This window comes from Leptidea sinapis, chromosome 16, assembly GCF_905404315.1.
Source record: "Leptidea sinapis chromosome 16, ilLepSina1.1, whole genome shotgun sequence".
In the NCBI taxonomy this organism is placed as follows: domain Eukaryota; kingdom Metazoa; phylum Arthropoda; class Insecta; order Lepidoptera; family Pieridae; genus Leptidea; species Leptidea sinapis.
In genome coordinates, this window is record NC_066280.1 from 2,673,952 (window position 1) to 2,698,100 (window position 24,149).

A 24,149-nucleotide genomic window follows, 5' to 3' on the forward strand; every position below is an offset into this window, starting at 1 on the left:
TTTATACTGACGTTTTAGTAGATATTTCGCTGGCATTGCAGGCGCTTTTACACTTAAACCCTTAAAAATATATAATTTACTTATGTTAATCAAGAAAACATTACGAGAGAAATGTTATCTAAATAATTTATGTACCTATTTATTTAATAAGGGACGTGACGAGAAGGTCGCTCAGCTGATGGTAATTGATACGCCCTGCCCATTACAATGCAGTGTTGCTCAGGATTCTTGAAAAACCCAAAAATTCTCAGCAGCGCTCGTCACCTTGAGACGTAAGATGTTAAGTCTCATTTGTCCAGTAATTTCACTACCTACGGCGCCCTACAGACCAAAATTAATTAAAATTAAATTAATTCAGGCGCAGAATGACAAGCGCAACAACATTCAATTGATATTTTAGTTCACTCAAAATAAAAAAATATAAAGTTACTTCAGATGTATCAGATAAAAAAGACCTCCTTTTTGCGAAGTCAGTTGAAAAACCTTTGATTATTTGTAATAAAAGTGCTTAAATAATGGTTTAAAGGTGAAACGCAACATGGTGTAGTCATTAATTTCCACGGCAATTAACTGCTACGGGGAGACAACCGATTTATTTGTAGAAAAGTGTTGCCAACCACTGTAGCGCCTTTTAACGATTACTTGTTGACACATTTAAGTCAAATAAACATTAGTATTATGGAACTTAAGAATAAAAAGTTCCAGGTCGACCTGCTATAGTTATAAATATATAATAAATCATTGTATTTGTTGGATGCAATTACTAATTGTAACAGTTATCACGACCATCATATTCGCGAAGCATCCTTACACAAACAATGGGTTCAAGCTCTAAAGATGATGCATCCAATATACGATAATTTATATTTATACATTTAATTCTTTATTACTTTTCATAAAATATTTTATGTTATTTATTTAAACACGACTCATACATTGGACGCAGCACAGTACCAACTTATTTATTATATATATTCCTGCCATTGTAAAGTACTCTATTTGATTGAAAAGAGTGGCCATTGAGTTTCTTATATGTTCTTCTCAGGAGCTCAGGTTATTACGAACATAAGGTAAATTTAGTAATTTAAAAGAAGTGTGTTGAAGTAAGTAATAAGTAAGTGGAACTGACGATTCAAAAGCGCCTAGTTTATGCCTCTTTGAATAAACCTAATTCGACTTTGTATTTGGCTTTGAAAACTGAAATGTTTTCCGGATCTTTTTTATAATGTCGTCAAAATATCGACTACAAGAACCTACTTTGTTCTAGGAGAGATTTTCGTCATTAACCTTATAAGGTTAGTCCTTACCAAGTTTTTAGTCATCACCTTATCAAGTTATTCCTAACAAGGTTACAATTGACGACCTGTATAGCCGAGTGGTTAGCGATCCTACCTACTAAGCTAGAGGTCCCGTGTTCGAATCCCGGTAGGTGCAAGCATTTATATGAGGAATATGGATGTTTGTTTCCGTGTCATGGATGTTTAAATGTATTTATGTATGTTTATATGAATTTATGTATGTTTAAGTTAGTATATTGTATTAAATATATCATTACCTTGTAACCCATAACACAGGCTCTAAGTATGTGCTTAACTTGGGGCAAGATAATTTGTGTGAAAAAAGTGTGTCAATTTCCACGGTTTCCACTTAGAATTACAATAATCATTGTGTTTGGGCAGAGTTATCTTAGAATTTACAATAAGTAATGAGTACTCGAACTTAGCTCTAGCTTAGATAGTACACGACTGTCACCCGTAATAATGCTACCAACTGTTAGTTGGCACTACAGCAGTGCCAACTAACTTACACGAATCAAGTTAACTAAAGATCTGATTATTATATGCTATTCTAGTTATTTCTAATCATAGTGATAATTATAGAGAACAGCGGTACTAAGACAGTAATGAATAATATTAGTTAAATAAATGTAATTATTAATTGGGATATCTTATGGACCCATGTCGTTAATACCGCTTGTTAACACATGAACTAATCAATATATTAATATTGCTGACAAAGGTTAGGGCCTTAGCATACCGTAGTATTAAATATTGCGTATGTAAATCGTTGCGTGTCTGGCTGTCCTAAGTTTAACTTTAATTATATTGATCACGGCGTTTCGCTGATTTTTCCAACATGTGTGGTGATAATCAAAAAATAATCCACGCAAGTGCGTCTCTGTCCACGCACTGTTCATTATAATATATGCAAAATATATAAATTCCAATAGTGACAGTAAAAATATATTTGTATGCCGATATATTGGCGAATTGTGCTGTACATGCACATCTACCAATTGTTAAGAATTATTTTACCATGATTCATACAAATAAACTAATTTCATTTCAATTTCATCGTGTTATCGACGAAAATTCTATGTTGGATTCACGGACTAGTAAATAAAGAAAAAAATAAAGAAAAATACATTGTAAGTATAGACTTTTGTGCCCACTATAGTATGATAAGCACGGATTTGTAAGAAAATAAGGACTCCATGTCACCTTACATAACAGTGTAGCACCAAAACAAGCCGATTAACGTGTAAATACATAGCCCCACGCACACACTTACACTACAACAGGCCGATAGGCGGCCATTATGAGAATTGTCATCGTCTGTGACAGATCAGTGCGTCTCAATAAAATATTTTAAAAATGTCGGAAGTGTAAATCGATACTTTATAAGTATTTTTGGCCACATGTGATTATTTAAGGGAGAAAAAATTGTGAAACTTGTATCCCTCGTAACCGCACACACACTAACATAACGGTGCTTCACTTGCTAATATCACGGCGCGGAATCCTTCTTTTTTTACTAGTCCGTGGTTGAATTAAATTAAATTAAGAAGTTAACTACACATGAATATTCAATAAGTTAAATAGTCGATCTTTGAAGTTATGGCTCAAACAATTTGTACTTGAGTTTACTTGAGTGTAAGTATAGTTCACTGTTCGAACTTTTCAAAATATAGACCCTATTTTTATATACGTCCCGACACATAACTATATTCATAACTTATATCATGAATAATAATGTAATGGGTAGGGCGTATCAATTACCATCAGCTGAACTTCCTGCTTGGCTCGTACCTAATTTTCATTTAAAAAAATTTGTTTTTTTGTTTATTTGTTACGCGTTCATGATTGCCATTAAAATGAAAGACAAGCCCTTAACAAAATAAAACTTTATATTATAATAAGCTTACTTACTGTTATTATTAAGGTTGTCTGGCTATGCGTGTCTGTCCACTTGGGTTGTTTTGTTTTAGACGAAGCTATCCCGCTCAAAGTCACGCGTGGCGAGTGTAGGTACCTACTATTACATTTGGCTTGGCACCGACTTCAAAGCTATCAATAGGTAGGACATACAAATAATAGTATTTTATTAATATTAAAGGTAATGGTTTGCATAAGAGGTGTATTAAATAAAATTTTTAGTTATTTGTTACTTTTCAGTTTCTGAAATCGGTTTTCTTAAACGTAGCTTTTTTAATATTTTTACTTATAAGTGTCTGTTAATAATAACAATTTTTAATCAACCGGGATGAAAACTCCTATAAAAGCCGTACACAAAAATAAATTATAGCATCCGCGTACACAAAATTTTTCATATAATGAAAACTACTGCGCCAAACTATGTGAAATTGTTATGGGACCAAATGGCATCTATTCCGCATCGAACTTAAGAAGAATTATATAAATTGGATCGTAAATCTCAGCGTAATCGGTTTACATACATAATAAAAATATCGATCGATTTGAAAACCTCCTCCTTTTTGAAGTCGGCTAAAAAACTAGTCAACGCACACATTGACAAATCAAAATTAGCGTTATCGAGCCGTCGGGTCACCTATACGCTTGTATATTGTAAGTATCTGTAAGTATGTAAAGCGAATGCTCTCAGTTTTATTTTGTATTTGAACAAGACCTATTTAGAATGAAGTCACGGGTAGAAGTTAATTAATTAATAGTATAAGTAAATCTTACGCAGCTACAAAAATAATAAAAATAGTTTAAAAACTCTGAATAACACGCTTTGATTGAAAAGACGTAAGTTAGTTGAAATTTAAAATGAACATCAATAGCCTTATCCACGATACATGAAAAAATTATATAAATCAACAAAAATTGAAAATTATTTTATCAAATTAATGTATTGTCATCGGTCCTCGTTAAATTTACAAAATTTTAACGAAATCTGGCCGTTTAAAGTCACGCCCAAATAAGTCGGATACAAACAAAAATACATACAGGTGAAGCTAATAAAAGGCGTGTAAAATAAGATATATTTCACTAAGACAACACTGAATATAATAAACCCAACACTATATTGTAGCTATCATATTTTATAAGCTTACATTAAAGGTGGAAGCGGTATTCCGTTCGCGCTAACTAAGCCATCCCAGGGGAACAGTGTAGGTAAACCAGAACATAAGGCGGTCTACTCGTATACCTTAATCCAGAGCACAAACTTACTTGTAACCTACAACAACAGCCTTGTACAGATTACTTTAACCACATCTGAGATGTGCGTCTAATTAATTTTTAATTAAAACATTTTGTTTGCAGTAAGAAGCCTGTTACCGTTGGCTTTGTAATATAGTCTATGTTAAATTAAATCTTATTTTTAGAGGAATGAATGTGAAAACACAAAGTTGCATAGTTACATGATTGAGTTCTTATATTATAATCAAAATATTTAATAGGATGTATAATACGTTAGTAAAATATATTTATCGTGTTTTAATTAGATTGTCAAAGACAAATAAACTTTATTATTCATATACGCTTTTAAATCCTCACTACAAATATAATTGGTCGACCTGGCACCATAAGCAGCACCCGTTCACGAGTTGACGCATGACGCACCAACCATCGTTCACCTCGCACATATTTGAAGGAAGGTGTCGACAAGGCACACGACGCCGCCGCAAGATTTCCTTTTGGAATGATTATTATTAACAATATGGCAACAATTTTTAAACAGTTTAATGTTGATTATATTTAACGTAATATTAAAAACTCAATTACTATCCACTATAAGACATTTAGTAGTTTAAGTTGGACCACATGTTAGCGTTCTATAAGTTGCAGGTCTGGCCACATAATAACTGGAGTATTGTTTTCCTCTATGGTCTGGTGCAGCCAAGTATCATCTTGAATTATCAGGGACCCATAAGTATATTCTGTCAATGGCTCGATTATGTGAAGATACATCACTTCGGTGCACGAGTCAAGGAACCCCACATATTCACAGATTGGCTTTGTCAACAAGAATAAACAAGCTAACTAAACACTTTGGTTCAGCGTAGTCATTAATTATTTGTAAGATAAGCTAAATATTGTTAAATTAATTAATTCTAATTTTGTTAATCTGCCTGAACAAACGTATTTTGTAAATATTTCGTCGTTGCGTCCTTAAATCATCCCTTATGCCACTTTCATCTGGCAGAATGTTACGAAAATCTGGTTAATCTGACTCTTACCATTAAAACTCAAATATTAACTTAACTGTCAGGGATGTGAGGCATTCATCTATGGTTCAATTTTTACGGAACATTCTACCAAGTACAGTCGAGCTACGAAATGAAATTTTTCCAATGTTATTTTCCTGACGATACGATACGGGTACCATAAAAAGCGTGTACGAGAGTGTTGGTGACTGCGATGACTAACTATCAGGTTCCTAATGCTCATTTGTCTCTGGATCTGTATGTGTAGTGTTCCAGCACAGATCATTGCTTACGCAACAATCATCCTAGTGCATCCCAACTCTGATGGACCTTCATTTCATAACGCTTCCAAAGTCATGACCATTAAACATTTACCAAAACAGTGCATTCATTGATAATTTAGCTACAGTAGGCCATTATTTTCATATAAAATTCTACATGTAACTGCAGTCAAATTACAGTGAATGTAATTTTCTAGACCTAGTAAATAATCTTAAAAATGATTATTTGATTCATTATCATTATCTTTTCCTCTTTCTTTTATAATGTCTTTTATTCTTTTAATTGTTACAGTTTCGACGTCCGCGGCCGCTCTTTCAACAAAGCTCTCCAGTGGTCCGATCCTAAAGTATTCGGACCCCGGGCGTACTTCGCCACGGTAGCACGACCAGCGTCTCTGACCCTCGACACAGTACAGCTAGATGATGAAGGTGTATACCGATGCCGTGTCGACTTCAAGAACTCACCCACGAGAAACTTTCAAATACGGCTTTCTGTTATAGGTAAGGTATCGTAAGAATTGCGTTTTAGTATATAAATGATAACTTCTACGATATCATACTCAAAAGGGGTACTGCTGGAGTCATGGAAGTCAGCTCTCGTTTATCTGATCCCAAACAAGAGACACGTCGGATCCGACCAACTACAGGCCTATTAATATTAGATCCCTGTTCGCCAAAGTCATAGCAAGTAGAATTTGCTTACTATAATGCAAAAATAGGATGAATTGTGCAACATTCAATTGATTAAATTAAAGGTAGATTATTATACGGGGCATCATTAGCAGTCCAAAGACATGCTGAAAATACGCCTCCCCGAAAGACTTTCACAATAACGATTCTTGGGCAATATGCATTCTTAGGTTAGACACTGCTTAGAGAATTCGGCCTCACTCGTAGTACCGTTCTCCCCTTTGGGCGGGCGCTCGCTAGTACCACCTTCCTTAAAGGCCGGCAACGTTCCTGTGATTCCTCTGGTGTTGCAAGAGATTGTGGGCGGCGGTGATCACTTAACAACAGTTGACCCGTACGCTCGTTTGTCCTCCTATTCCATAAAAAAAACAACTTCTTCCATTTGACGGCATACAACGAAGAACGGCACGAATCATCGACGATTAATTCATCTCTGAACGGTTTGATTCTTTGGCGTTGCGTATAGATGTGGGTTCTTCCTGTACTTTTTTCCGCATACATCTCGAAGAGTGCTCAGAGGAGCTTTTCACAACCACGTGCTTAGCGCTGAGTTTCGCGTCTTCCACATCCACGTTTGCACCCTCTTATTAAAAAAAAAATTGTTCGTTGTCACGATTTATCGATTCACATCTTCCACTAAAATAAACTCTTTGGAGCCTCCAAACGCTGAGCTGCAATCCCTCGTTGCTTTTAATATTTTTTCTTTCTATACATTGATCGATTCAGATGACGTTGATCACATGCTTAATAGAAACGTAAGATCTATCTTTTTACTATCGAAGTCCATTTCATGGAGGGCTTCTACTTGAAAAAATAATCATAAATAGATTTCGTTGAAGTCAGTATTGACTGACTTCAACATTTGTCACAGAAGGTTCCTCGATCCAATCCGAAATAGCCCCAATTTTAGCCTGTACTTTTTCATTCCGTTGCCCTTATTTTATATTTTCTCCCATGGCTCTTAACGAATCCTTATACATCGCCTCCTCATTTTTCAAAACCACGACAAAAGTAGGAGGTTTGCTGAAAATTGCCGTTGGGCAATACATCTTCTGCCGAGCCTAGTAATCAATCATCGACATTTAAGTAATTTTTATTTTGATAGGCCATGCAAAATGTATTCAATTTACGGTGCACATAACAATACTCACACTATTCTATCCGTTAAATTAAACAGAGATTTACCTGGAGCGTACTAGAAAGCGTATTATATACTGCCATGTTATTTCTTTACTTGTTATACATATAAAGTTCTTCGTAGTAAATTGGCACGAAGATAATTTGTTCATCTAGAGGGCAACACAATATATAATAGTGACATATCGTCCTTAAGAATTCGTCCACACGAAACATCCAGATACGGCTCATTGTTATCGGTAGGGTCACGCAACACCGCTCCCAACGAATCCATTTCTGCTTTTATCACTAATACATTAGTATTATCCATCAGCCATGTATTATTATTATGACGTCTAATAAACTAGCTTTCTGATTGTCTATTACTAGCTACTGCCTGCGACTTCACTCGTGTTCAGTTTCGTGTGGCACTTGTTATTAAAATCGTTTTATCAGCTTATTATAATCACGGACGAGTAAAAAAGAAGGACTCCGCGCCGTGATATTAGCAAGTGAAGCACCGTTATGCTAGTGTGTGTTACGGGGGATACTAGTTACACAATTTTATCTCCCTTAAATAATCATATATGGCCACAAATATTTATATAGTATAGTTTTTACACTTTTTCACAACGCTCGACGGCATTTTTAAAATATTTTATTGATACGCAAAGTGATCTGTCAAAGACTATGACAATTCTCACAATGGCCGCCTATCGGCCTGTAGTAGTGTAAGTGTGTGCATGAGGCTATGTATTTACACGTTAATCGGTTTTGGTGCTACACTGTTATGTAAGGTGACACGGAGTCCTTATTTTCTTACAAATCCGTGCTTATCATACTATAGTGGGCACAAAAGTCTATACTTACAATGTATTTTTCTTTATTTTATTTCTTTGGGATATCAAAATTTCTTTGGGATGACTGGTCAAATACGAAGTGAATAAAAATTATTTTATTATAATTACTTTCTTCGAGAAATGTTTTCCTTCCACATAACGTCAACCTCTAGTTCACCCAATAAATGATTGATTTTGGGATAGAAACAATCCTTCATTCCTTTGCTGGTTGTCAAATTATCGATTTCTACTATTTAAACTGAAAACTTGAAGGACATACAGAGTTACATTATTATAGTTATCATATTTATAATATAGATGTAGAGTTAGGGATGTTGTCATCCAGTCTGCTAAATTGCAAAAATTTTATTAACTGTTAATTTTTATACCTGCCAACCGGTGACGAAAGCAATTGTAATGCCGCGCAGAATTATTGGGATTTTGCAAAAATCTTGAGCGACACTGCATTGCATTGTCCTGCTCGTCTCGTTCCTAAATTTATTAAAAAGTACATGACCTAATAAAATAAATATCGAAGCAAAGGTTTTAACATTCATATTAAATAATGCCATACAAATTAAAAAAGAAATATAATCTACTTAGCTATGTATCGAAACAAAACATTTGAGGCCATAACTCATAAGCCGTCCAATTATTATTGAGAAACATATAATTAAGAACACGCAACTTAACAATACAATATAGGAGTTTCAGACGCTCGAGTTACCCAAAAACTAAACGCTCACTTCAAGTATATAAGAGAACTTTATCTAAAAAGGAAGCCTTTCAGAAGCTTGTGAGCGATGCAAAACAAAGCTTTGTCAAGGCTGCTTTGAATTTTGGTAAGGAAAATGAGAAGTTACACACGACCCTATCTTGTCAAAGAAACTCAAATGGCGTTATACAATAATGTACAGACATAATATTCTACCATACCTACTCACTCTTGTGCTGAATAATAATTTTGTTATAACCACAGACTGTAACGTTAGCATAAATATTATTTATCTTTATAGTTCCAATTACCAGAGGCTCTTTTGCACAGGATGCCGGCTAGATTATGGGTACCACAACGGCGCCTATTTGTGCCGTGAATTAATCTGAAAAAATTACTGTGTTTCGGTCTGAAGGGCGCTGAGGCTAGTGAAATTACAGGGCAAATGAGACTTAACATCTTATGTCTCAAGGTCACGAGCGAGTTTCAATAATCCTGAGCGGCACAGCATTGTAATGTGCATGGCGTATCAATTACCATTAGCTGAACGTCCTGCTCGTCTCGTCCCTTATTTTCAATAAAATAAAATTCTAAAATTTGTCTTCAGTCTGCTATATAGTTTCTATGAGCAGAGATAATATGAAACTGTTATATGAAAATGAATTAAACACATGGGGAGCGCCACAGGGCACAGCTAGTGAATAATAAAACTTGTCTCCACTAACCTGCGTGTATAATTCATTACAGTACAAAACGTGATAAAGGCTGTATGGTTGACATACTACTACACTAGAGGGAGGCTTCTTTGCACAGGAAGCCGGCTAGATTATGGGTACCACAACCGGTGCCTATTTCTGCCGTGAAGCAGTAATGTGTTAGCATTACTGTGTTTCGGTCTAAAGAGCGCTGTAGCTAATGAAATTACTGGGCAACTGCGACGAGCGCAGTTGTAGTACCGCTCAGAATTTTCAGATTTTCAAGAATCCTGAGCGGCACTGCATTATAATGGTCGTCTCGTCTCGTCCCTTATTTTCATAAAAAATAATAAAAATACTACAATCCCTCAATTATGAATGAATGAATGAATAAAAACTTTACTAATAACAAACACAAACCACACAGAATAATACAAGTAAAAAAGACTTACAGAGGAGAAAATAAATTAAGAAGTAATAACATAAAAAAATACAAAAAGTCAAAAATACAATACATATTTATTGTTATAAGATTTATTTTGTAAGGACAATTATATTCAATTATATTTTATGTACTATATTATAGTGATTACTTAAAACTCACTAAATATATTTTATCTAATTTCAATAAGAAGAGAATCACTGTCAGCATGTAAAAACAATACGAAAGATAAACACATTCCTAGCAAACGTTGTTTTTTTTTAATAATAATTCGAGTGCAACAACTACGGACATATATTTAATGGTTTACAAACTTTATCGACGTTTAATTGGACTCCAAATTGCGATTTCTCATTATAATACCACAGCCGGTACGAGAAAAGTTTACTGCCGTTCCTGATATAAAAATCCTTAATTATCTGATGGAAACACCGCAAAACTCATTCATTACAGCTGGCAACATTCATTATTGTCATAAACCACAATACGAGTGTGCCTATATTAAAATACAAAAGTTTAAATTACAGCACTGATTAAAAGCATGTTGAATTTGAGCTTCAAGAATATCTTAATAAATACTAATATTATGATGAATCTGTTAAATTTGAATAGAATTTAATAATTTATTTATTAAAACTTGTTTGAAAATATTCATTTCATTTGGGTTTTTACTTAAGACCATAATGTTATTTACAGAATTTACTATTTATTTGTAGTATACCACAGTATGATCAGGTACGTTCCATTGTGTTCATCAGATGGGACCTTGAAGTTTTTAGCAACAAAATGTTGCAGTACGACGTTGTCTGCAATTTTTCGCCTTGTTTATATGCTTACATTACATACATTACTTTTTTAATTTCTTAGCTGTTTCTTTAGTTTTTTTAATGCCTAGCTTATATTTAAATTTATTGTCAAACGATGGCTGCGTATATAACATTTTTCCAGCATTGTGTTATTTATTCTATGTACACCTATGCTTTAAATCTTCTATTTAAGATTTTGAAACAGTTAGCTTATTGCCAATACGAAAACACCCAATGTCCTCATAACCATTACATCGTCTAAACGGATGATGTAATGTTGTACTGAATTTCATAATAACTGTCCTTTGTTTTTCTTTTCCATCCCTTCATGCGCAAAGAGTTTCAACAGACAGCCATATTCTAATTGCTCGATGCGTGGTATCTGTATGAATTTCAAAAAAAGAACATTTTCGTTTACGCGCGTTCCACACTACCAGAACGTGGCGCGCCGTATAAAAAAGTAGGTTATCCAAATCCCGCCCGTTTTCTTCGATATTTTATATTGTTTTGTTTACAAAAAATGAGCGATTCAAGTTTTGAGAGCACACCGCCAGATATTTTAAACGCTGCAAAAAAACACAATATTCAAGTGAATTTTAATAATTGCACTATACAAAATGTAAATTACTTCTAAAATAAATAATTGTTTCATTAATACTTAGTTTATTTGTATATAATCAGTAATGCATGATCTTAGGCTACTACTAGGACTGGCTGTTTTAATGTAAGCACTAAGCAAACTGTTTACAAATGTCACTTGTGTGATACTATTATCAAACTCGCCTTCGCCTCGTATGATAAACCCACATTCGTGTTTTAATAATAAGGGGCATATTACACAACAGTTGCATAAGTAACTATTGAAGCCGTCTGAAAGTCTGCGGAAGTTTTCAATTTTTATTATTTTCTTTTTGTATATATTTATGATTGTTTACTCATAGTAAATTAAATTCATTGCTTTATTTTTCTGTTGCACTACTTACCATAAACCTTAAAAAAATGTAAATGCTGATGCTGTAAACGTTAAAATAATTTAGCATAGTGTAATTAATTGATCTATGTGAATAAAATTATAAGAAATTTAATTTAATTTCAATTACGCCTAAGTTGATATCTCTCTCTCTCTTGCATTATTCTCGGTGTTGCTCTTAACTCGGTTTCTAAATCTATCAAAAAGCCTTAACTGTTTTATATTCACTAGCACTGCCTTAAATTATGTGCACAGCTCTGATCTACATATGTTTATCGCGAAATTTTAAATTGTAAATGAACTCTACTTCGTATTCAGCAGACAGAAATTAAACGCTCGCCTAAATCGAACCTTTAATCGAGGGACGGCGATAAACACGGCCTGTTGTTATACTGCTGATTTCGCAAGCTGATTGTTATGTTTTCGAGATCATTTATTTTGTATGTTTCGTACTTTGAAAGGAATAACGGACAATTGTTGTTATTGTGAATGAGGATTCAGTTGAATTAACTGAAACATTGGAATTGTAAGGATATAGATGTTACATTCAAAAATCGTTTGTGTTATAAATTGAAACAGTGACTAAACTTGGCCCTTAGAAAGAGTAATTCAGGGTGATAATCGCGCCGTAGCTTATGAAATTGCAGGGCAAATGTGCCGCTCATAAATTTTGGGTTTTTCAAGAATCCTGAGCGGCACTGAATTGCTATGGGCAGGGCGTATCAATAACCATCAGCTGACCGTCATCTTCGTCTTTTATCTTCATACAAAAAAGTAATGAAGTAGAGTGGCGTTCAACTCCTGCTCACGTTGTCTGCGGTTGTACCCATTTGTTCAATTGCGCATCGGTACTAGTTTATCACATGAATTCTTATGGTGTTCTCAAGTCACAACATAATTTGTTATATTTAATAATTAGTTCTATTTATTATCAAATTAGTACTTTTTTATACTATAACTAGCTTATCCCTGACATATACTTAACTACTAGACACTTACGGCCTTACAAATAATATTGGTATTAAGTTATAACTAAGCATAAACCAAGTATATGCAAAATGTTTACAAATAGACATTTTGCTTGCGATTGGTTTAATCAGACATTTAACGTTTCCCGCGTTTATTTGCAAGGCAGCTTGTCATTCGGAAAACTTCAGAATTATCATTGTATTGACAGTGTTGTCAACGATATTGTAAATATTTTGCATATTCTTTGTTTATGCTTAGTTATAACTTTATACCATGTATAAAGATTATTATTATTATATTTATATTTGTAAGGCCGTTAGTGTCATTGTGATTGTAAATATTTAGGGTCAGAAAAAAAGAGCTGTCCAAGTATTTGTATTTAATACACTTTGTGTTATACACCGCATTATTCATGGGTCACTGTTAGGAGTTATCTATTGACGAAATCCAAGATTGTACCACATGACACTATCTAAAGAATCACAGTACAGTTTTTAAGAAGCTCACGCCAACTTTAAGCCGTACTGTAATGTGATTCCAAGTGCGATGGTAACAAGTCGGAAATGCGTCAAAGGATATAGAATGCACATCTACCAATAAGACCAGACCATACCAGAAACCAACAACCATCACAGGTAAAAAAAAATAACATCACGTAACGAAGTAAATTTATTACTACACCAGGCTCCACTGTGAAATCCCCAGATACGTTTCATCTAAGGCCTTATTGAGCCTTTTGCAACCTAAAAACAATCATAATAGATTCTACTAAAAAAGCCTTAGAAATAAACTTGGTATAAAGTTATACATAATAATAAACCAAGAATATGACAAAATGTTAACTAAATCGCTGACAACAATATCAATACAATGATAATTCTGAAGTTTTCCGGATGTCTAGCAGCCTTGCAAATAAACGAGGAAAAAATTATACATCTGGAAAACAAATCACAAGCAAAATGTCTATTTGCAAACAATTTGCATATTTTTGGTTAATTCTCAGTTATAACTTTATACCAAGTTTATTTGTAAGGCCGATCATATTTTACGCTTATGTCATTTCATTGACCTATATAATTCAAGTAGACATGAATTTAAAAATACATAGTAAACTGGTATTTTTTCAAAACGGGTATCAAGAATCTACTTAATTATGGAACCTTTTAGAAAAATTATAAAGAATAATAAGAAATTAAGAACCTTTTTTTTTGAGAAAATGTGACAAGACGAGATGTCTCATTAGCCCAGTGATTCCATTACTTACCGCAATCTATTAACCAAAACACAATTCTGCTAGTAAGCAGAATTGTGTTTCGGTTAGTTAGGTTAGACAGTAGTCTTACGGAAGAAAAAGGTGCCGTGGTGATTCCCTCCTAACTGGAATCCTGTGCGAAGAACCCTCACACAGATATCTAACCTATTACTATCTCACTAGTTAACTGAACTCCCACTGTTTTAGTTATGGGTATGGTGGCGCTGCAATGGTAAAATATGTGGTGTTTCGGCCTTGTAAATAAACATGGTGTAAAGTTAAAAACAGACATTTTGCTTACGATTGGTTCATTCAGACGTATTAGGTTTCTCGCGTTTATTAGCCAGGCTAGTTGCCATTCGGAATACTTCAGAATCATCATTGTACTGACATTGTTGTCAGCGATATAGTCAATAGTTTGCATATTCATGGTTTATCCTAAGGTATAATTTTACACCATGTTTATTTGTAAGGCCGGAACGCCAATTGTTTATTATCAGGTATAACTTTACACCGAGTTTATTTGTAAGGTAGTTTTCGGTCTTCTGTTCCATAATAATAACCAGTGCTTGAAATAATCATTACGAAGATCAGAGGAGAAAAGCCGTGATAATAAAAAGATCGAGGACTCAATATCTGTGTTCGCAGCCCCTTAAAAATTTTAACCGTACACTTAAAGCGCTCGTTAATAAAAGTCAATGTTGTTGTACGTATTTCATGACCCGAATTGTGAATGTATACGGTTGTGTCAGATTCGAGCGTTGGATTAATTTTTCCTAGTCGCAAGTGTGTGCAGTATTCATTTGTAAACAATTCGATCTATTTGTTCACTAATGACAGCTATTTGTCTAATCTTGTGCACAAGCTGGATCGTTAAGTCGTTTATTCAGCATGTGAATAAAGTTTATAAGGTTATGGGTACCACAACGGTGCCTATTTTTGACGTGAAGCAGTAATGTTTAAGCACTGTGTGTCGATCCGAAAGGCGCCGTTGTTGGTGAAATTACTGGGCAAATGAGACTTGAGATCTTACGTGTGAAGTTGACGAGCGCAGTTGTAGTGCCGCTCCAAATTTTTTAGTATTTCAAGAATTCTGAGCGGCACTGCATTGTAATGGGCAGGGCGTATCAATTACCTTCAGCTAAACTTCCTGCTCGTCTCAACCCTTATTATCATAAAAAAAGTTTATGTGATGAGTAACGCCATCGAAATTATATTGATTATCTTCTGATTATCACATGAATTCATTGCTTTGTATGTTATTTCGACAAGAGCTTGCTAGATAGTATCGGGTTGCAGGTTTTACGCAATTAGACTCACAATCACGCTGAAAAATTGTCCCAAGTAAAATTATGCCTACGCGTCTATTAGGCAGAGTTTTCGTAGACTTTGAACATTACTGCCACGAAATAAGGTGTTAATTTGAATGAATGTTTTAATGTTTTCTGTATAAGTTAATGTCAACGCCGTTCGGACATTTTCGACGACCTTCACTGGGCGATTGAGTCTAGCTGTTTATGGTTGTCAATTAACTGCTGGTTCAATTATTAGTGACTATAAAAATAAATATTACTTTAAATATTATTTTCAATATTTATTCTCTCGATAGGAATAGATCATGGATTCCAAAGAATTGTAAAAATATCGTCCAACATAAGGCCGTAACTCATTTACGGCATCCTTTTGAAAATTCCCACACTGCTAAAGTTTTTTTTTAATATTTAATAGCAACAATATTAAGGGACAATAAATACCCAAAGTGAAATATAAATCAATTATTATTTGCTCGATCAACGTAATGATTTCATTGAATAATTTAAATCTTAAAAATAGTTCAGATTGTAATTTTTGTAAGATTTTTCCAATAATCCGATTTTCCACTTATATTGTAGGTACTTATACAACAAAAGGAAGTGCTTTTCGAATCTTCATAGACTGTATAAACACAACACTATGTAAGCGGATACTTTAACAAGTCTGTCAACATTTTGTTGATAAAACAAAGTAAGCCGCGCTTTTTGGAACTTGATATTATGCTATCGACAATAGAAATACATATTTTATTCATGAGAGATGGTTTGTTTGTTCAGTTGAAGCGTGTTTTGGAGATATTTTTAGTATTCTAGTGATCTCAAAAAGGCTTTTGATACCGTCAGGCACACCCTGCGCCTAGAAAAACTGCAACACATCGGTATAATAGAAACCGCACAAAAAATCCTAGAGTCATACTTAAAAAGTCGGTACCAGATTGTAAAAGTTGGAGCTCATCAAAGCAAATTCAAGCTGCTGACATGCGGGGTTTCTCAGGGATCCCTTCTAGCACCTTTATTATTCCTGGTTTACGTAAATAACATACATCAAGCAGGTTAGCAGGGTCATCTTACCCTTTATGCAGACGATACATGTCTATTTTACTTCGGCAAAAACTTAGAAGAACTAATGGGAAATGCATAAGATGATTTAAATATACTGCAAAAGTGGTTTCAATGTAACCTTTTAACTATCAATGCCTCCAAAACATCATATATGATATTTAGAAATAAAAAACTACCTAACATTCCTAATCTTACCATCAACGGAGAAGTATTGCAAAAGACTTTTGAAGAAAAATACCTTGGATTGACACTCAATAAACACTTAACATGGAAATCACACCTAATAAATATAAAAAACAAACTTTCATCTCTAGTAGGCTCTCTACACAAAATAGTTCGGTGTATTCCAAAACAAGCTCGACTATTGATATATAATGCCCTAGTTAAGCCACACTTACTCTACGTCATTGAAATATGGGGTAATGCAGGTAAGACTAACATAAAACCAATCCAAACGCTACAAAACCGAATAATAAAAATTTTATATAATTATGACTACTTAACTCATACAGAAACTATTTACAAAGAAACGAAACTATTGAACATTACTCAACTTTACAACTACTACACATGCATACTTATATATAAGATAACTCATAGACTCATTCACTCAAATAAATATGTATTACGTCGCGCCAGACACCTTGTATTACCTAGTATTAGAACCAACTATGGTAAAAATAATATAACATTTGCAGGAGCACAGCTATACAATAAGCTTCCAAAAACTGTTAGAGAAGCGACTTCGCTCAACAACTTCAAAAAAAGGCTGCTATATCATTTACAAAGCAATTAATAAAAACAGCTTATCATAATAACAATAAACTATATCTTGTAACTTAGACCACCGCCTTAAAAAACTGGAAAGCAGCAAAGAGCATTTCACCTCTCACTCACTGATTTTATGTTCTCATGTAAGTGACGACAGTCTTAATGAGAAATTAAAGTTCTTTAAACCGATTCTTTATTTAAGAATAAGGATAATAAATAGTTGTTACAATCAGTCTTAATTACTAAATTACAATTGAATTAAATTAATAATTGTAAAATTCTCAACATTATACACAGTTAGGTATTGTTAAATATTCGCAATATAATTAATTCAGTCAGTGACACTTCATACAATGAGCAAAGAGGACGACTTTTAGTTAAGTATGAAACGTGCAGTGATTTGACATAATTTTGAAATAGTATTTACAATAACATGGCGACGACGTATAATCTGGCTAAGTTTGATAGCAAATATTTGCTTAAAACGTAGTGGATTTCAGCTATCTCCGCTTTTTCCAAGATTATCGTCGTCATCTGTCAATGTATCGATGACTGCACGTTTAATACAATCGCTTTTTTCTTAGAGAGTTTCGCTAGGCTGACAATGAGCTGGCGCGGGGTACTTAGTTGATGTGGCATAACAACGATTGCTCGGTCATCAGATGTACTTAATATGACATGAAGTATAAGCCTAGTAAATATAAGTTTACCTAGTAAGTGTAATTCCGCGTTGGATATCTAGGCTGATGCAATGGTTGGAATAGCTGGCTAGCGCTTATTTTTTCATATTGAGGTGCGAATATAATAGTACTTTGTACATTATCCGCGCCTCTGGGCCCCACAGGCCAAGTATATCGACATCAAATGACACAAAGATGAAGACTCTCAGAGATCGATATATTTGCAACAAAAATTTAAAAAAGTTTCAATGTATGATAATATAAAGTAAAGTAACAATAAAAATTTAATTATTACTATAATTTAAAATTAATTAAATTTAATTGATATTGTGAATTTAGTAATAAATTTTAAGTCTTAAGGACTAGATTATTATTACGTCCTTCAATATATTATAACTGATTTTAAAATTATTGTGAGTTAGTATTATAAGGCCATACAATCACTGAACACCCAGCACGTTTGTTGGAATAGAGGTGTCAAATGTGCCATTTTGATACGATTCAATAATAATTACTTTTTGCGACTTCGTAATGAAACTTTATGGGTAATTATATGAGATCCATCAAATTCAAACTAAGGGTTTTAAGCGTATTTGTTTTAAACAATAATAATATTCAGTTTATGGCAATACATCAATAGTAGTAGTCCGGCTTCTATAGCTGGTGTGATGACCCCAGTTCCTTTGAAAAATTTTGGCCGGTTGTAGGATAAACGAATATTCATCCCGGATGTACGCTTATAACCGTAGGGAATGTGATCAATCAAAAGAGCGTTGCCGACCTTTTAAAACGATAAATAAATGAACGCTCATATGAATTTGAAAATCAACAACACATTGGTACATAGCAGGCGAAAATCGAACCGGGGGCACTGTAGAGAGTGGTATCGATTCTACCTATTACGCCATCGGTGCCTTGCCTTCCAGTTAACCGCGCAATTATTAATCGCTTGGAATTTCAACATGCTTATTTGCAGAATGATCAGTGTTGTAAGTGAGCTTTTTGTGATTAACTCGCAGATGTGAGTCTTTTGAGGGCTTATTTTTTTAAATGATAATAAGGGATGAAACGAGCAGGATGTTCAGCTGATTGAAAAACCCAAAAGATCTGAGCGGCACTACATCTGCGCTCGTCACCTTGATGTATGTTAAGTCTTATTTGCCCAGTAATTTTACTGGCTACGGCACCCTTCAGACCGAAAGACAGTAATGGTTACACATTACTGCTTCACGGCAGAAAAAGGCACAGTTGTGGTACCCATAATCCAGCCCGCATCCAGGATGAAGTTTGTGGGAGGCTTCATTGCACAGGCAATGAAGCCTCCCACAAACTAAGTTACTAATATAACATGAATTAACGACTGAAAATTTTTGCCAGGTCATTTTTAAATTATATGGTCGATATCTATATATATATCTATATATTTATTCACATTTGCTTTAATAATTTATGTATTAATTATAATAATATATTCTCGTCTTTCTCCTGTCTATCACCAAACCCCTAGCAGTACTTTCTCAATGACTGTCTATATTTACTTTTAAACTTTTAATTCTTTTAATTAAAATTGACTAGATTAATCTTAAATAGGCAAGTGCCCGAGGGCATTAGATTTTTCAGATACACGAAAAAGTGAAAGTTCTCACCAAGTTCTGACCCTTGTTTTGTTTATAAGATGGTTTATTGTGCATGGTCTTATAGCATTTTTCAATACCTTTCAGATGCATTCACTCAAATCATTCTAATTATAAGGAATCTATTAATACACGTAAAATAATTCGCATTGCCTTGACGCTGCGTGCGCGCCAAAATCATGCCGATCTGAGGCATACTTGTGTGTGTTTGCCGATTTCGGAAGGTTAAACCATAGCGATTAGACAGTAAAAACTTCTGCTGTTTGCTGTTTACTAGATAATGCTTCACCATAATTACATTTCCACTCATTCCGCTCTCCAATCTAATCAAGATTGTTCCCATTCGCACTCCACCCACGTTTCGTTTCCACGTTTTGAAATGTCTTTCTCTTTTGATGTAAGCATAAAAATAATACACAGAAGTTGAACTTAACTATTTATTCCAACTCTCTATTCAACAACAATTTGTTGTCGCTTTTGCTATGTTTATTGTAATATTATTTAGAACAGTTGCAATGTTTCAACATAATAAATTAAGCCAAGTCCTTCGAGAAACATATCAAAGTATAAACTTGGGGCAATGTGATTATATAAGTAAGTTTAAGTGAATTGCGAAACATGAACTACCAAACTTGTTTAACTGTAAACGGCTTAACAGTAAACTTTGCTTTCATAGATTTTGACTTTCGCACTCTGTATACTTAAACTATACATTCAAATTATATTTAGTATATGATTTCGGGTTCAAATTATATCTAGCGTAATAAAATATTTTCTGGAAGATTTTTGTTTTTCCGATTGTTATGTTGATCATAATATTAATTGTGCATTCTTTGAAGTTATTATTTTTAGGTGCGTAATGAAAAAATAATGAGGTTGAAATTTATGATGCGCGCACATCACTGTAACACAAAAGTAACAGGTTGAATTTGGTTCCTAAAATTTTCTGACGTTTGCGTCATCCGTTATATGTTTTGGTTTCTTCGTCCATTATTAGGACAGGCAAAGGGTTGAAGCCCATACAACCATCTTTGCAAGATTTTTACAAAATTGTTCCTTCTAAAAACATAGAAAAGCACGAGAAATAAATCATTTTAATGATTTTTGTTTCGTTAGGCCAAAGAAGTATAACTTCTTGCGTGCATATATAAGTACGCACCCACTTTCAATTTATTTAGGAGGGGGCAAATGGGCTAGAGACTCATGTGATGCGAAGTGATGAGGTAAACGCTCATGGAGATATGCAAAACCAGGGGTGAAGAAATGCGTTGCTGGCCCTTAAATTAAATCAAATCACTTTATTCCACTGACGCCTACTATATATACCACATTACTGGCGACTTTCGCAGTGCTTTTGTGCCTGTTTGATATTCGCCATTTTGGCGCTGTTGGCCTTGAAGCGAGAGTCTGCGGTACTAAAATTTATGATGACAACCTAGTGAATAACATAGATGGCGGGAAAATGGCGCGGATGGCGGGCACTGCTTTTTAATTTGTAGGGCGTATCAATTACCATCAGCTGAACGTCCTGCTCATCTCGTCCCTTATTTTTATTAAAAAAACACAATGCCTTACCTGATGTTAGTCAAAGAAATACGTTACAACGAACATTAGTTTTGAATCAGTGCATACGAGTAGCTTATATCAATCAAGAAATCCGTACGTGCTAAGGGCAACCAGACCTCCTATTCTCCATCAGTATAAATTAACCTCATTTTCACAATAAGTGCTTTTAGCAGCGAATACCAGAGTATAAAAAGCACCCTGTTCACGATGTGCGGGAAAATGCTCGCTTGAATTAATAAGTACAACACGAAATTTGAATTTAATGAAACAAGTTGGCGGAGCAGCTGAGAAAGTATCGATCTTATAAGAAACGAAAGGCAACGTTCTTGACTCATGAATTACTTGGGCCTTTAATGGAATTTTAAGATTAGTGCTAATGAAATGAACTTTGCGTTTAAGCGTTCATATTTTATTTAAGCCATGTCTTACCATCAGCCAACACTTTATGTTGGGTACCTCCCTGCCAAATCTGGTGCTCGTACTTCGGGGATCTACTACTCAGTGAATAATATGATCACTTGGTGTTGTGTAGGGATGTCGCTTCATTGCGGCCTACCGTATTTATCACAGGAAGGAACCTCAACAGCTGTCTTGCCTGACTCTTACCTAATTACCTAAATTGAAATTCTTTGTGTAGTATATCCAGATCGATAAAATATCACTACTGGAGTCGGTATGGTGTAATTCATACTCGCCGATTCTTCCTTTATTTGATATAATTACTGATTTTCACAGTAATCACGACAATAGTTTTTACGAACCATGTTTGGACAAGTTAATGAATCCATGCTCTACGAGTTCATTGATTATTTCACTATGTGACATTATTTATAAAGTTTTATTAAATTTTTCGTTTCCATAAAATATTGGATATTTTAAAAGATTTTAACATAAAGTTTCTAAATGTGTAATGTTAAGATAATTTAAGATTACGCCCATTTACATAAAGTTTTTTTTTGTTTGTGAGCATTGAACATGATGAGACAATCCCCCAAGAAAAGCGAGTAAGCACTAAAGGCCGTCAACGAATTTGTTATTCTTCTGGTGATACAAGATAGTATTAACGGCAGTAATCACATTTTTCTTCTTCATCGTTACACGGTAATAGTCATCACGTAGTGAAATCTTTTGAGGCAGATGTGATTCGATCCACAAGAATTCTCCACTTTTCCCTGCTGGCCGACAGTCTGGTGCACTAGTTCAATGGACCGCCCACAGCAGACGTAATTTCGTCGGTCCATCACATGGGCAACTTTCCCTTCCACTTTGCCCTGCACGACAAGGCGCTCAATGCACTCACTCTCGCGTCGGAGATGTCTCCGAAGAACTTAAGAATGCGACTCTGTATTAACACCGAAAGGCGTTGTTTTCAAGTTCTTGGAGAATGAGGACGTTGGTGCGAAACTCGGCCCATGAAACTCCAAGCATTCTCCTCCAGCACCACATCTCCAGAGCATCAATTTTCTTTTTCTCGGCTTGTCGCAACGTCCACGTCTCTGCAGCATACAAAAATAAGAGAAAAGCAAGTGTTTGGACGAGCCGGATAAATCAGTAATCATCACCAGGAGATAAATAATTATGCATTCAGACTGATTTCTAGCACGAAAGTGCTTCGTTACCAAAAGTACAATGACTGTACTTTGGGCAACCATGGATCGTTGCCCTTTCTGAAATTAATTATCTTACATCCCTACAAGCATGAAAGTCTTAAGATTTTCATTAGACTAGAGGCTATGTTAAATATTATTTAATGAGATATCTACATCTGTAGCCGTAGTATGTATAGATCTGTAGCTTCTTATATCAGATATATCTTATTAAAGAATTATTTAGTAGGTAGTAGTATCTAGTATATTAGAAATGACATCAAAAAGAATTCTAAAAGAATCAATTTTGAGAAAATCAATGCCTTTTATTTATATTAGATAACTATGAATTAACTTATGAACTATGAATAAATTGAGATCATTTGAATTATACTACATTATTCTAATCAATTTTATAAACAGGAAATTCTCAATGAAGCTGTCATGCATGATAAAATACAAATATACGAGTATGTTATAGTGTTTAGAGTAAAGTCTGCACATAGAAAGCAGCAAGTATTTATTCAGCAAAGTCGCGAGGCAAACAAACCCTTATAAGCATTCCATTTCTGGCTGTTTGGTTTTAATACACGCACGTTCCTTACTTCACGATGTACATCGTAAAACAAATGTAGCTGTTAGAATGGTTATAGATTTTGTCGTTGATTCAAATTCCTGAGTTAAGGTTACGCTAGACGATCATTTTTCTATACAAACGTAGTATGGCGATTACTTTCTTGATTGACGGTGTATGTTTAAAATGAAAAGTCAATTTTATTTTTCTCATTATGATCTAGCCTTCTGTGGAAACAAAAGAGTAAAAAACTTAATGTGTTGAAAGTTATTAGTATCAAAACTTCTACATTTCAACAGTATTTTTTATGCATATTTGGGCGTAAATAAACAACTTATGGAGTTTGAAAATGGCGAAATTGTTACCATATCAAAATCACTTTATTCATGTTGGTCACGGAAATGACACTTCGTATCTTGAGAAGAACAAAGGCATAAAGTGATCCTATGTCGATTTGTTGATTTTTACGTCATCGTAAAGAGCAAAAGAAATTACATTAGCTCAATTTTTTTCAGATTTTTCTTACAAGTAAGGGTGAAGTGTTAAAATTTGTTATTTGTGTATTTTTACGTTTGGCAAAAATATATTGTGTAACATGTAAATAGTTTGACACCTTTTTATACCTAATGAAATGTTTTCGTTAATTTTAGTAAACTTTTGAATGCTTTTTTGTCGCAAAATTTTAAATATTGTACTTTAAGTAAACTTTACAACAACACTTTACCTTGTTCGAAAT

General features: G+C 34.3%; 1 protein-coding gene across 1 annotated transcript in view; it reads left to right on the plus strand.

Moving 5' to 3' along the window:
* LOC126968590 (hemicentin-1-like) overlaps positions 1-24,149 on the plus strand; it is a 199,962-nt gene that overhangs the window by 66,635 nt on the left and 109,178 nt on the right. Inside the window, exon 4 of the mRNA XM_050813599.1 lies at positions 6,026-6,234. Within this exon, the coding sequence (XP_050669556.1) occupies positions 6,026-6,234 (209 nt within the window). The remainder of the gene's footprint in view (positions 1-6,025; positions 6,235-24,149) is intronic.